General features: G+C 44.4%; 1 protein-coding gene across 2 annotated transcripts in view; it reads right to left on the minus strand.

Annotated features, from left to right (window-relative positions):
• The window catches only part of PARPBP (PARP1 binding protein), a 196,636-nt gene that overhangs the window by 57,160 nt on the left and 126,619 nt on the right, over nucleotides 1-12,857 (minus strand). For both annotated transcript variants that reach the window (XM_086919200.1, XM_086919193.1), the window contains exons 7-8: nucleotides 10,991-11,174; nucleotides 7,310-7,491 (exon numbers count right to left, since the gene is read on the minus strand). In XM_086919200.1, coding sequence (XP_086775326.1) covers nucleotides 7,310-7,491; nucleotides 10,991-11,174 — 366 coding nt within the window. The remainder of the gene's footprint in view (nucleotides 1-7,309; nucleotides 7,492-10,990; nucleotides 11,175-12,857) is intronic.

The following is a 12,857-nucleotide window of genomic DNA, read 5'->3' on the forward strand; positions in this document are numbered from 1 at the left end:
ATGCAGGAGGCCATCATGCCTATCAACTGCATGAACACTCGTGCTGGAAGCGAGTGTTGAGGTCTGAATCTTTGTATCGGCGATTGAATGCGGTTTACCCTCACTGAATTTGGCTGTGCTGTGGCTGCCAGAGTGTTTATCGTCGCACCCAGATACTGCCGTATGTGGGCGGGTTGGAGGTGGGACTTTGGGTAATTCAGTGAGAATCCCAGATCGCGAAGAAGGTGAATGGTGTGGGACATGTGGGTGGCACACTGCTGGGCTGACTATGCCTGGATGAGCCAGTCGTCCAGATAAGGGTAGACGTGATTGTTTTGTCTCCTTAGGTGCGCCGCCACCGTCGCCAGGCACTTTGTAAACACCCTGGGTGCCGTGGTGACCCCGAAAGGCAAAACCTTGAACTGGTAATGTTGGTTTTGGATGGTGAACCGGAGGTATTTTTTGTGTGACGGGTGCAGCGGAATGTGAAAATACCCATCCTTTAGATCTAAAGTTGCGAGAAAATCCCCCTGACTGAGCAACGGGAGTACTTGCTGCAGGGTCAGCATGTGAAAGTGCTCCGATAGAATGTACTGATTGAGGGGTCTGAGGTCTAGTATGGGTCTGAGGGACCCGTCCTTTTTTGGTATCAAGAAGTACAGTGAGTAAACTCCTGTGCCTCTTTCTTCCACAGGCACGAGCTCGATTGCCCCTTTTTGCAGCATGACGAGGACCTCCTGCTGCAATAAGTGCAAATGCTCGGCGGACATAGGACGGTGTCTTGGGGGTATGTTGGGAGGAGTGGATGTTAACTCCAGACAATAACCGTACTGTATAAGCTGTGTGACCCACCTGTCTGTGGTGATGGATTTCCAGACTGGCAGGAACTGTTGAAGTCTCCCCCCGACCAGTGTTGCGTGGTCGGGGGGCAGTGACAAGGCGTCACTGTTTGTTAGTGGCAGAGGATCTGGAGTGGTTGTTTCCACGACCCCTGCCTTTGGCGCTGTTTCCACGATATCCACCTCGACATTGTTTCGTGTATGTGGTCTGCGTGTTGCCTTTATAGTACTGCGTGGTTTGGGAGAGCTGGCCTCTGGAAACACCTCTAGTGCTTGAGCGACGAAAAGAACCACCCCTGAATTGCTGGGATAGCAGGGCCCCCATGGACTTAGCAGTTTCAGTGTCCTTTTTGATCTTTTCCAAGGTGGTGTCCACCTCTGGGCCTAACAGATGATCAGGGTTTACTGTCCGATTAAGAATGGGGGTCTGTATCTCTGGCTTAAACCCCGAGATTCTGAGCCAGGCATGTCGTCTCAGCATGACACTAGTGTTGACAGCTCTGGCCGCGGTGTCAGCCGCGTCCAGTGCACATTTAATAGAAGCATTGGATATTAGCTTCCCCTCTTGGATGAGCATCTCAGCTGCCTCTTTGTATTCGTCTGGCAGGTGCTGCAACAGGGTCTCCAGTGTGTCATAGTGTGCCCTGTCATACCTCGCTAGAAGTGCTTGTGTATTTTAAATACGCCAGATATTGGCCGCTTGAGCTGCCACCCTTTTCCCTGATGCCTCAAACACCTTAGATTCCTTATCTAGGGGAGGAGCATCACCCGTTGTTTGTGAATTAGCCCTCTTCCGGGCATTTGAAACAACAAGAGAGTCCAAAGGCAACTGTCCTTTGATGTAAGTAGGGTCAGTAGGTGCTGGTTTATACTTCTTCTCAATTCTAGGGTTTATCACCCTGGCTCTGGTAGGCTCCTTAAAAATCTCCCCAGCATGTTTTAAGACACCCTTCAACATAGGCAGAGTCTTGACAGTTCTCTCGGAGACAGAAAAGTTGTCAAAAAGAAAGTCCACTTCAATGGGGTCAGCATGGAGCTGGACGTCATGATTTTTATCTGCCCTTTCAATGAGTGCCTTAAACGCAGCTGAATCCTCTGTAGGCGATGTTTTTACAGCATAGAGTTGTGTCTGGGGTAGAGTGAGGATCACCTGGGTCAGCACCAGCTGCTCAGGGTTCATTGGTATCATCCAGTGTAGACAGGATAGCTGTACTCATCATAATCATCATCACCTTCCCCAGTGTCCACGTCAGAGTAAGTGGGTGAGACATCATGGCCGTGTGGAGAAAGTGGTTCCACAAGAACAGGAGTTGAAGTGGAATGCTTCTTTTTCTATAAAGGAATTTTATAGGACTCCATTGGCTGTTCTGGGGCAGTTTTCCGTTTATGAAGGGAAAGTCTGCCTGTTTCGGCATCGATAAAATCTTCTTGCTGTTCTTCCAATGAAGATTGTCGATGCTTTAAGGCCGGGACCACTGTCGTCGATTTCGGCACCGAGGGCACCTTCTCGGGCACGCTGGCGACCATCCTAAGGGTGAAAGCCTTCGGCGCCACTTTCGGCGGCAACGTGAAGTGAATTGGTGTCGACGCTTTTTGAGGTTTATCGACAGGCTTCGAAGGTGGAGGATCTTTTGGGCCGACCATCGAGGCCTTCTCCTTGATGCGCTTTAGGGAGTCCGCCACCTGCTTGGAGAAAGCGGCGGACGGCCGCGCCGAGTCGACGGGATCCTTCGAGGCACCACTATACGTGGACTCGTGGGTTGTGCCGCTTTTGGCCTTGTCGACGCGGAGTCTCGAGAACCTTTGGATCAACGAGTCCTTTGTTGGTGTCGGCCATCTTCGGCGCAGATTTACTCGGCTCGACGCCCTTGACCTGTGTCTTCGGATCGACAACACCCTTCTGCTTCGTCGGTGCCGACAAGTCCGAGGCCTTCGATCCGACCACAGTAATGCTCACTTTCGGTTTCGTGGGGGGCACCAGTCCTTTCACTTGCGTCGAGACCGTTGTTTTTACTTTCGGTTTCGATTTTGCAGGGTGCGGCTCAATAGCAATGTCCGTAGCCGAGCCCGAAGGCGGGGCCGTAGAACCCATTGGAAGATCTTGGGTAAGGCCTAGTGGCGATCCCTCGACCTGAGCCTTTTGAAGCGTTTCGGCCCCAATGTCAGTCTGAGTTAGCTCTTCGCTCGAGCTATCTTCCATGGCCCCAAAGGCCCCATCGTCAACTCCTACCTAGTCGACGACTTCTTCCGCTTCGTGCATTTCAGCGTCCGCTTAGTAGTTATAGTCGACCTCCGACGCGGGATTCGACAGGTTTTCACTAACTTCCTGGTCAGCTCCCTCATCATCCCCGGCATCGAAAATGTCCACAGGCGCTGGTGCAGTCTGCTGGGTCTCCTGGCGCGCAGCGCGTCAATGCTTAAGAGTCTTCTTGGATCGAAAACGGGAACAAGCCATGCAACTGGCTTCATCATGATCCGGCGACAGACACTTGTTGCACACTGGGTGGACGTCGATGTGGAGATACTTGGAGTTGCACACGGGACATCTCTTGAACGGGCTCCGTTCCATGATGATCAGTCGATAGGGTCTGTGGCGTCGACTGGGCCCTCCTCGTCGAAAGCATGTGGTTCTCTGGAATCCGTCTCGGAACCAAGCTGGAAGAATCAGGCACCGAACGCAAGACTATACCGACGAAAGAAAACTAAAGGCCTTTTGGCCTTAAGAAAGTTTATATCGATTCCGACTAGAGTGAACCAATATACATCCGAACCCAATGGCGGAAAAAAACAATCTGAGGATGGAGTCGATGCTCATGCGCACTGTAGTCCAGGGGAGGAGCCACCTATCTCGTGATACTTCGAAGACTCTTCCAGGACAACAATGTGCGATCATCTGGACCCAACACTAGGCGATCTACGCACAGATATGAATTCAGCAGCCCACATGCCTCGAACATAACAGAATGGCAGAAACCAAAGTAAAATAAGGTAAAAAGAAAGAAAAAAAAGAAAAAGATTAAGGAAGTGAAAAGGGTGAAGTGAAAAGGGAGAAGAAAAAACAGCTATAGTTCCATTATATCATATATCATTTCATATATTATTTGACTGAGGTAGGATTGTTCGCCCCTCTAACTGAAGCCAGGGTCTGGGCCACATCCTCTACCGAGAAGCACATCCAACAACGTCCATACTTCATAATTTTAAGGTGGGTAGGTTCCTGCAAGAAAGCTTGAGCGCCTGCTGCTTTAAATGGATCGATAAAATGCTGAAGCTTCCATCTCTGGTCCACTGTTGATCTACATAAATCTGAACGTGAAACAATCGACAAATTGTCAATTAAGACTGGTGATGTCGGTCGGGCTGCAAAAGAGACAGCTTGTCTGAGGAGGAGGTTTGCGATATATAATCGATATCGTCAGGGTTGTGTTGCTTTGATATTGGGGACAATAGGATTGAAGGGATGCGGATGAGCACGTTGTATTTGTGAGTCCCAGTCCCAATCTCTTAAATCGGGGAAAGCCTTCATGCACAACTGAACCATATATTGCTGGGGGTCAGAGCCTTCTTTGCCTTCTGGTATCCCAAAACTCCTCAAATTGTTCCGCCTGTGTCGGTTTTCAATGTCCTCAATCTTAGCTTGGAGAGATTCCAGTAGGCTCTCATGATTCTCTTTAGACTTAGCTGTTGTCATCGCTTGTTCCTCATTATGGGCAACCCTCTCCTGCAGGTCAGCCACATCGGTTGGAAGGTTACTGATCTGCCTGGAGACCTCAAGTGATTTTTGCATCTGTAAATTATCTGCTCTTGCCTGGGTGTAAGACTTGTGCCACGGCCCATTGAATTTGTAGGACCAACATAATTAATCCTAAAGAAGGTTCTCGTATGCCATCCTCCATATGCCCCCCCCCCCTTAATCACAAGTAGAAGAGACTGATCAGATAGATTCTCTGAAGATATATCAGAGCCAGGATTCGGAGTGAAGCATATATGCAGAGAGTGTGCAACCAGTTGTGCTTGTTGCTGAGGGTACTGTTTTTCCACTTGTGCCCTTGGGAGCATAGCAGACAGCCAAGATAATAAATTTAACTTCTCCCATGAAAGTTATCCATTTCCTCAGCAGGCTACTTTTGGAGACCTGATCTGGCTTGGCATGCTGACTATGCATTCCTAAATTACATTTGCCTGATAAATCTTCATCTAACAGCTCTCAAGGAGCATAGCATGGCAAATCAACATCATTGCTACTCTTCCAAAACATGTGAAAGGTCAAAGAGAGTACTTACATTTGTAGGCTCTGGAGTGTCCTGCACGCCCTCTGAATGAAACTTCTTGAATAGTTGTTGCAGTGCTACCCCCAGATAAATCACCAACCTGAGTCGGGGTTGGGATCGTTGGAGCCAGGTCGCAGAGTGCTATGACCCCCAGCGTCCGCTTGGTAGTGCAGAGGGCTTGATCGTGGCCCTGACACTGATCCTAAATCTGGGGCAGTCAGGGAGATGTAGTTAGCACTGTAGTTGTAGCTGCTGCTGACAAAGCTTCTGCCAACTGGGATTCTTCCACAGGTACCAATTCCTTAGAAAATGCTTCCACAAAATCTTGCGCTGCACCGGTACTTAGCAGCTTCAGGATAGGATGACCAACTTGTGAAGTTGTCGTATCCAAAGGTGCAGGCGACCCAGTTGTTTCCACATCCGCCTGTGGACCACGATTGTCAGCGCAGGTCTTTGTGTCCATAGGGCTTCGCCTGCTCCTTGTGAGGCATTTGTTTTTGGAGGAGCCATTGTAGAGTCCTTGCAAATAAGGTTTGGCCAAAATACACGACTGCAAACAACCAGGTATGTGTGGCAAAAAGTATGCCTTCCACAGAGCTGCAGCATTCAAAAGGTGAGTACCACAATGTTGGCTCCTGCTAACTACAGACCCGCAGAGAAAAGCGCCAAAAAGCAGCAGGAAAAAAACTTGCTGTGAAAAGCACAAGAAAACAAGCAGGAAACAGTGGTACAAAACATCAACGTTTTCGGTGTTCTGCCGCTCAGCTTGCTGTCGAGAAACAATGACCGCAAGGCATCGGTGAGTGGGAAAACATGGTGTGAAGTGAAGCCCTTGGCGGAACCAACAAGACATCTTACTCCAGCCGGAAACACTAGTCATGTTATTACATTTCTACATAGACTTTTGGAAATTTAAGGTGCACCCCCAGAACTTGTCACTGATAATGGTACCCATTTTATTTGCATCACATCAAACATCCACAAGTTGCTCTATATTCTCCCACCTTGAATGGACTAGTTGAGAGGATGAACAGATTCCTCAAGGAGGGAAGCCACTGCCAGGAAGAGGAATGCCAGTGATGTTATTAACGATGACAATGCTTTTGATGGCATAAGTCACAGGATACAGTTTCATCAAACTCAAGTACTATACCACACATGTTCAGGCCATGATACAATGGTACTTCCTGTTCTTTCACCGGTGAGTGTTACCAACAATACATCACCTAGTCACTTTATCTTCAGTATTGGCTCAGATGTGTCGCTATTTTCCTCAGTCAATAACAATCCCAACCACAACACTTCTCTTCTGCTAGGGGTTCATGTAATGTGTCCATGCCCAGATGGTTTAATAATTTTGATGCAAGTTAATTTATTGTGCTCTCATACCGGTTTGCTTTTTTTGTTTGTTTTGTCATATGGGGGAAAGATGACTTACCAATGTGTAATAGTTTGATACGTTCTTGTGCTATGTGTGAAAACTCCTTTGTTATGGACTGTTATGTATGATTTACAATACACACGTCACAAGAGATTTCTTCATGGAGACCTTGTCGACCACTATGGCAGTTGACTCTGGACATCCATGAGAAAGGACTCAAGATGGTCGTAGGTTCTATCCTACAGGAAATAAATCATCGAAGATTTTTTCCTGCTTGCTTCTACCTCTTCACTTCACAGCACCTGCCATGCACGGCCTGAGAGATGAAGATGGGACATGGCAGGCGTTAGGAGATAGCGTGCATGCATGGTCCATAAGTACACACATACATTAGACCAAGTGACGAGCGAGCACAATATGAAAGACAACATGGGATCAAAGTGACGAGAGTGGGAGATCTGCAAGGACATGTTTGTGATTCTGGTGCAATTTCTACTAGGAGGTACTATAATGGGAACAGGTGGTTAACTTTGATTAAGATAATACTATTTATACCGGTTGTTTAAGCTGGATATGGTATTTTATACCAGAAAAAAGTCTGCAGACCAGATCAGCTCGGATTTACGTGTAGAGCAAAGAAATACATACCAATTGAAAAAGAAAAGCCAATTCATTTATCTCAAACTTGCTGAAGCAGTAACTCAAACAGTAACTCAGATTCAGAATACATAGCCGTTCCAAGTGGTAGCGCACAAGCTATTCAGTGTATTTTGAAAGTTACCACATATTCTAAAAAGAAATAATTTTTTCAATATCAAGATTTAAATAAAAAACTATACCTAAAGAGAGTCAGCATTGAATCCTCTCCAAAAAAAGATGCATTGTCTTCATCTACACAGAGGATATCCGCTTTATTTTGAATTGGAGGGTTTGCAGCTTCTTCATCCAAAAGAACCAGCAAGGCCTTAATAGTATCACGCCCACAAGATGCTGTGCCATGGTTTATGGCATGCGTTTTTGGCTGAAAAATACAATAGTTGTTACTTTAGGATGCACCATTACCAAAATGCTAGTTACACCACACCATTGCCTTTTGGCTGGGTTTGCGCTACAGAAACCACATACCTATACATCTCCATTCAGGGTATACAACAATGTTGTGAGAAAGAGCAAACAGACCCTGGCCACACATTCATACCCAGAAAGACTTTGAAACACTGCAGCAACAAATAGTCTGGAAATAAATATATAAAATGTCCATATAAAAAAACAAGAGTACACAATGGCGAACTGCAGAGGGAAGGGGCTCAAGAAGGCCGGTGTTTAAAAGCTATGCCTTGGTTCTTTACTTTCAAACAGTTCTTCATTAAAAACTCTTGTGCATAGAGGTTGATGAGTCAGACTACAATCAATTCACTTCTGTTCAATCTGCCTAGTAGGATCAATAACATGCCAGGTTGCATTAGCCTATGCTTATTTACTGAATTATTTAGCAAGGTGATTTTCTGAACTTTGTGCAAAACCAAATCAATTTCATTACAATGACCAACCTGTAAGCCATTTCTTTAAGGAGGTTATTGAAAGAATTACTATACAGGCGTGTGTCAGAGGGAAGAATTTTGGACAGATGTTTTCAGCAGGGTATTTGTTGATCTTATTAAAAAATGTAGGAGTGATTACACTCTGCATCTTCGTCTGGCAAGAACTAGGGACACAAGCACTGAACTTTGGGTTTCAGAGGCATACCTATAACTCACTACGAAGGTCTTGGACTCTAGTGTTTCCAACTGTACCATACAGCTTTGGTCATGCATTTCACCTACGGTCAAATATCTTAACAGTCAAATATCTTAACAGGATTGCCACTCTAAAGAACTGAGAACTGTGGATTGTATGTCATGGTGATCTAGTCAATCAATCAATGCCAACTTTATTCGATTTTTGTAAAAATCATAAAAGCAAACAATTTAAAACGACAGTATTACATAATTATCTTAAAAAATACGTTTCTCAGGGATACAATGAATGGTACCACCGATAATTTACAGATCCTTTTAATTCTCTCCAGTAAATGTCACATGGCAATTAATTTCCTGAAGTTAGCAATGCTTTTTAAAAAAGATGCTATCGACTTTGCAAAATATTCATTATCTAAAAATTGCAAGGCAAGAATCGCTGGCCTACATTGTCTCAACGCTAACAATCATAAAACAGGTAAGATCCATATTTTTCTTTGCATTACATAAAATTTACAAAATAAAACCACATGCATAGTTGTTTGTTGAGATTGTTTATCACAAGGGCAACTACTTAGTGTAAGAGACCAGTCATTTGGTTCGGGAAAAGTTATCAACCGATGATAGAGACCAAGTCTGAAACGGGTTAAAACAAAATCGATCGAACCTGCTTAATGTACAATTTAAATACATCTGCATGCCATAAGAAGTATGTAGAAGTAATTCGACTGAACCGATGGCTTAACTGCTTCGATAGTAAGTCTACATGCCTCCATGTGTGTCAAACAACATTTTTTAAGATGTTTTCTGGTAACAGATTGTAAAGTCTCAGGGTTGTTAAAATATTCAGAGGGACCAATGTCATAATTTTTTTATGTAATTCAGTCATGGGAACTCTATGGCCAGATCTAACGTAAGACTATCTTTCACTATATCACAATTAAAATTGGTTTTTGGGGAAGTCCAGATCCTGTGACACAACAGGAGCGGTTGGATTATTATTAGGTCTGAAATGTAGGGCAATCTTGGTTCTGAGTGGCATACATAGGTGTAAGTACTATCCTGAACCGCCAAAAGATAATTTAAAAAGGCGTCTGCTTGTTGAATAGATTTAGTATCCAGATAACACCACACACCCGCACCATACATTGCTATGTTGGTACATTTTGCCATATAGATTTGTAGGAGTTACACAGGTGGTTTTCTAGCCAGCTTTCTTGCGAAATTGGTCAGGGCCGTAGTAGCTTTCATAAAAGGTAAGCTCCTATTCTTTACTACCTGGTGCCTTGTCTCCTGGTTGTCGAATAAAATACCTAACTAGGGAAATGTTAGTGGGTTCTACCTTTGTATTACCAATGAAAATGCCCCTGCACCTAGAACTATTTCTGCCGCACTTTATTACAAAGGTTTTACAATATCTTATCAGGATTGCCACTCTAAAGAAAGGAGAACTGTGGCTTGTAGGTCATGGTGAACTTGTCAACAAGATCACTCTTTGGAACTTAGCTTCCATCCACATAACTGCTTTGATGAATGACTGGACTTCTGAAACTCCTGGATGACCCGAATCAAGAGTTCAGTAGGCAAGACTGGCAACTGGGAAATTTAATTGTACTTACTGTGTCGTGGTGCTTAGACCCCTCGGTATCTATCTAACTCCTATTGTGTGCCTCATGGTAATGTTTTTGGCAGAAGGGCCTCATATTTACCAACTATAGCTTTAATTAAGGGAACACAAAATGCTTCCTTTTGCTCCTGCATTGCTGAACGAGAAATCTCTTCACCACTCGATACTAGATGGCCATGCTCAGTCTGATGTTCAAATCAACTCAAATAGGTTGTCCACTTTCCATCATTCAAAACAACAAAAGTCTCCCATCTCGATCTTACCCCCTAAACCAAGAATAGATTGAATAGTAAGCATTCACGTCAACAGCAAGATGAAAAACATATCTAGACTGCCACATACTCCTCAATCCCTGGAGTGACCAGAGTTCAAGTCCTGTGTCACTCCAATCAATCTAGACATTCACTGGGTATGCGACTGCTGCAGAACCTTACTCGGACTTCTTTGACATCAAAGTTTCCCACCTCTTGGCAAAAGTTCTCAATTTTACCAACCCTATCCAGACAACCTCCCACAGCTCACCTCTGCCTCACTTCTGACGATACTTCCCTAATATAATAGAGCCCTAAGAAAAAAAGCATCATTCTGATATTTAAATTCAACTTTCTGGCAACCTACTGCACCCAACACATTGAACACTTCTTGCTATCTCCATCTATATACCCCTCACTATATCAAATCACAAAATCCCACTGCCTTCCCATTCCCAAAAGTATTTCACCATGCCCAGATTCAGATCACATTCCCCTTCCAACACGCAATAACTGACGGATCACTCCTGCCACCCCTTTAACGAAGTGAAATACTCTCAAACATCACCTCATCCAAACTATTCACCGCCTCCCACTACAATCCTCAAGTGCGTGTACTCTACAGCAGGTGCTACAGGAGCTGCCTGGCTCCGGACATCCTCCTGTGCTTTGCCCCAGACTATCACCCGGGATGAATCTACCCCATGGCTGCGCGTGCATGAGCAATCCAAGGATTCCGTGGATCTCCCTCAAATACTGCTCTAACGTCCACTCCTCATTCCCCTTCTCTGACTATCTACACTTACATGAATGTTGTCAGCTGCTTGAGGACAGCATTTCTGTTCTTTACAAACTATAAAGCCTTAAAGATTAAAGGTTAAATACAGAACAGGGTAGAATCATTACCCGGGCTGGGCTGATGCCGGTGGTGAGGCCATTGACTGCACTTTGCTGAACATTGATGATGTTTTGAATCCTCAATTCCAAATCTTGTACAACGTCCATCGCGGCTGCGCAGAATCGATCTCCGCTGCTGCGGCCTCTTATCAAATTCATTTTTATTGTTGATAAAATCCGGGCTACTGCATTTCTGGGAAAATAAAAGCATGCAGTCACTCTCAAATGGATCTTTGCACAAGGTTTTACACACAGCCAGCAGCTCTGCATTTCCACCAGCCACTGATGAATCTGTAGGCACTCACCGAACCTCTCGTGTAAAGCACTTAGAAGAGGTTCATACATTCATTCTACTCACAAATTTAAAAAAAACATGCAGAAATGTCGTCATTTAAAAAATAATGAAATGGTAAGGGTGAGGAAGACTTGTGAAAATAGCTCAGTAATTAAAGCCTTTCACGAGAAGCAAAATTAATGAAATATGGTTTCCTGAACAAAAGACGAGATGACCATTACAACATAACGAAAATGACCACAAACTGCTGGAATTAATAGAAAACACAACATAATGTATCTTCCATATTGCAAATAAGGTTTGATTTCTAGGAATAAACTGGAATGGAAAAAGATTAAGGCAGTCAAGTTCAGGATGTGGATGACATAAAAAAATTGCTAAAATAGAAAACAGCCCAAATGCCTATTCCAAGAAAAGGAAAGTCGGTCAAAAGTGTTTAACAGCAGTCAGCAAAGCGTGCTGGACGATTTCCTCAATTGGAAAACAAGTCAGACTAAATTTCATGAAATTGGTAGCAAAGTGCAATGTGAAGTGACTGCAAGGGTTAAACATAAAGCATGCACGTAGAGTATTCTGGAAACAAGTAAGACAAAGTAAACCGTGGCCTCGTGAACATTTTCCTAATTTTATCGGGGAAATTCGAAAACCTAAATTAGAGTCTATGGAATAAATAGCTCTATGTGAATAATGGGGCGCAGAAGATGGACTGGTTATGCAGGAGTGTGGCTAGAGATCTGGTCGATCAAAACTGAAGAGCGAATGTGCGCGAGCTTCTTTTTAGAGGGCAAGCATTGGCAATGACAGCAGGGTTGTTCTTATGGCGTTGCAAAAAGTCAACGACCTAGTCGCCCACTGCAGAGAAAGCTTTAAGAATTAGACTTCTAACAATGTATATATATTGTCATCATCCATGCTTTCGTCCCAGTGTGCGTGCTGTGCAGGATGCATAAAGAAGTACATTTCTCCAATGCACACAAAACAAATTAACAATTAAAAACTATTCAAATGTACTATGTGCTGAACCATCAGTGTAAAAAAACAAAAAAATGCAGCATTCGACAGGAATGTTAATCATCGCTCAAAATATAAATGGAAAAAAATGCAATCCATTATTAGGCATTAGAGCCCCACATCTCTTATTTACATGGAACTTCGTGAAAAACGTGACAACTCGTTCTTACACAGCCATATACAAGCACTGGCAAAGCCAATTGTTATGGGTTGGATTGTCAGCCTATTAACTTTGGCAATGCTTTTGTTTTTTAATCCAAGTCTTCAATACCAGAACGATAATAATACATGGCCACAGAAACATTTAGAGATCGTCCCCATGTGTGCATTCACGGGTCATATTCCCTTAAAAACTGTCTGATGCTTGCAGTAGCGGTCTGGCCCACATAATAAACACATGAATATAATCTAGCTATCTCCATCTCCCTCTCTCCCATCCATCTCTCCCCCCCATCCATCTCTCTCCCCCCACCCATCCATCTCTCTCTCTCCCTCCCATCCATCTCTCTCTCCCTCCCATCCATCCCTATCTCGCTCTCCCATCCATCCCCATCTCGCTCTCCCATCCCT

Source organism: Lissotriton vulgaris, chromosome 1_1 (genome assembly GCF_964263255.1).
Source record: "Lissotriton vulgaris chromosome 1_1, aLisVul1.2, whole genome shotgun sequence".
Taxonomy (NCBI): domain Eukaryota; kingdom Metazoa; phylum Chordata; class Amphibia; order Caudata; family Salamandridae; genus Lissotriton; species Lissotriton vulgaris.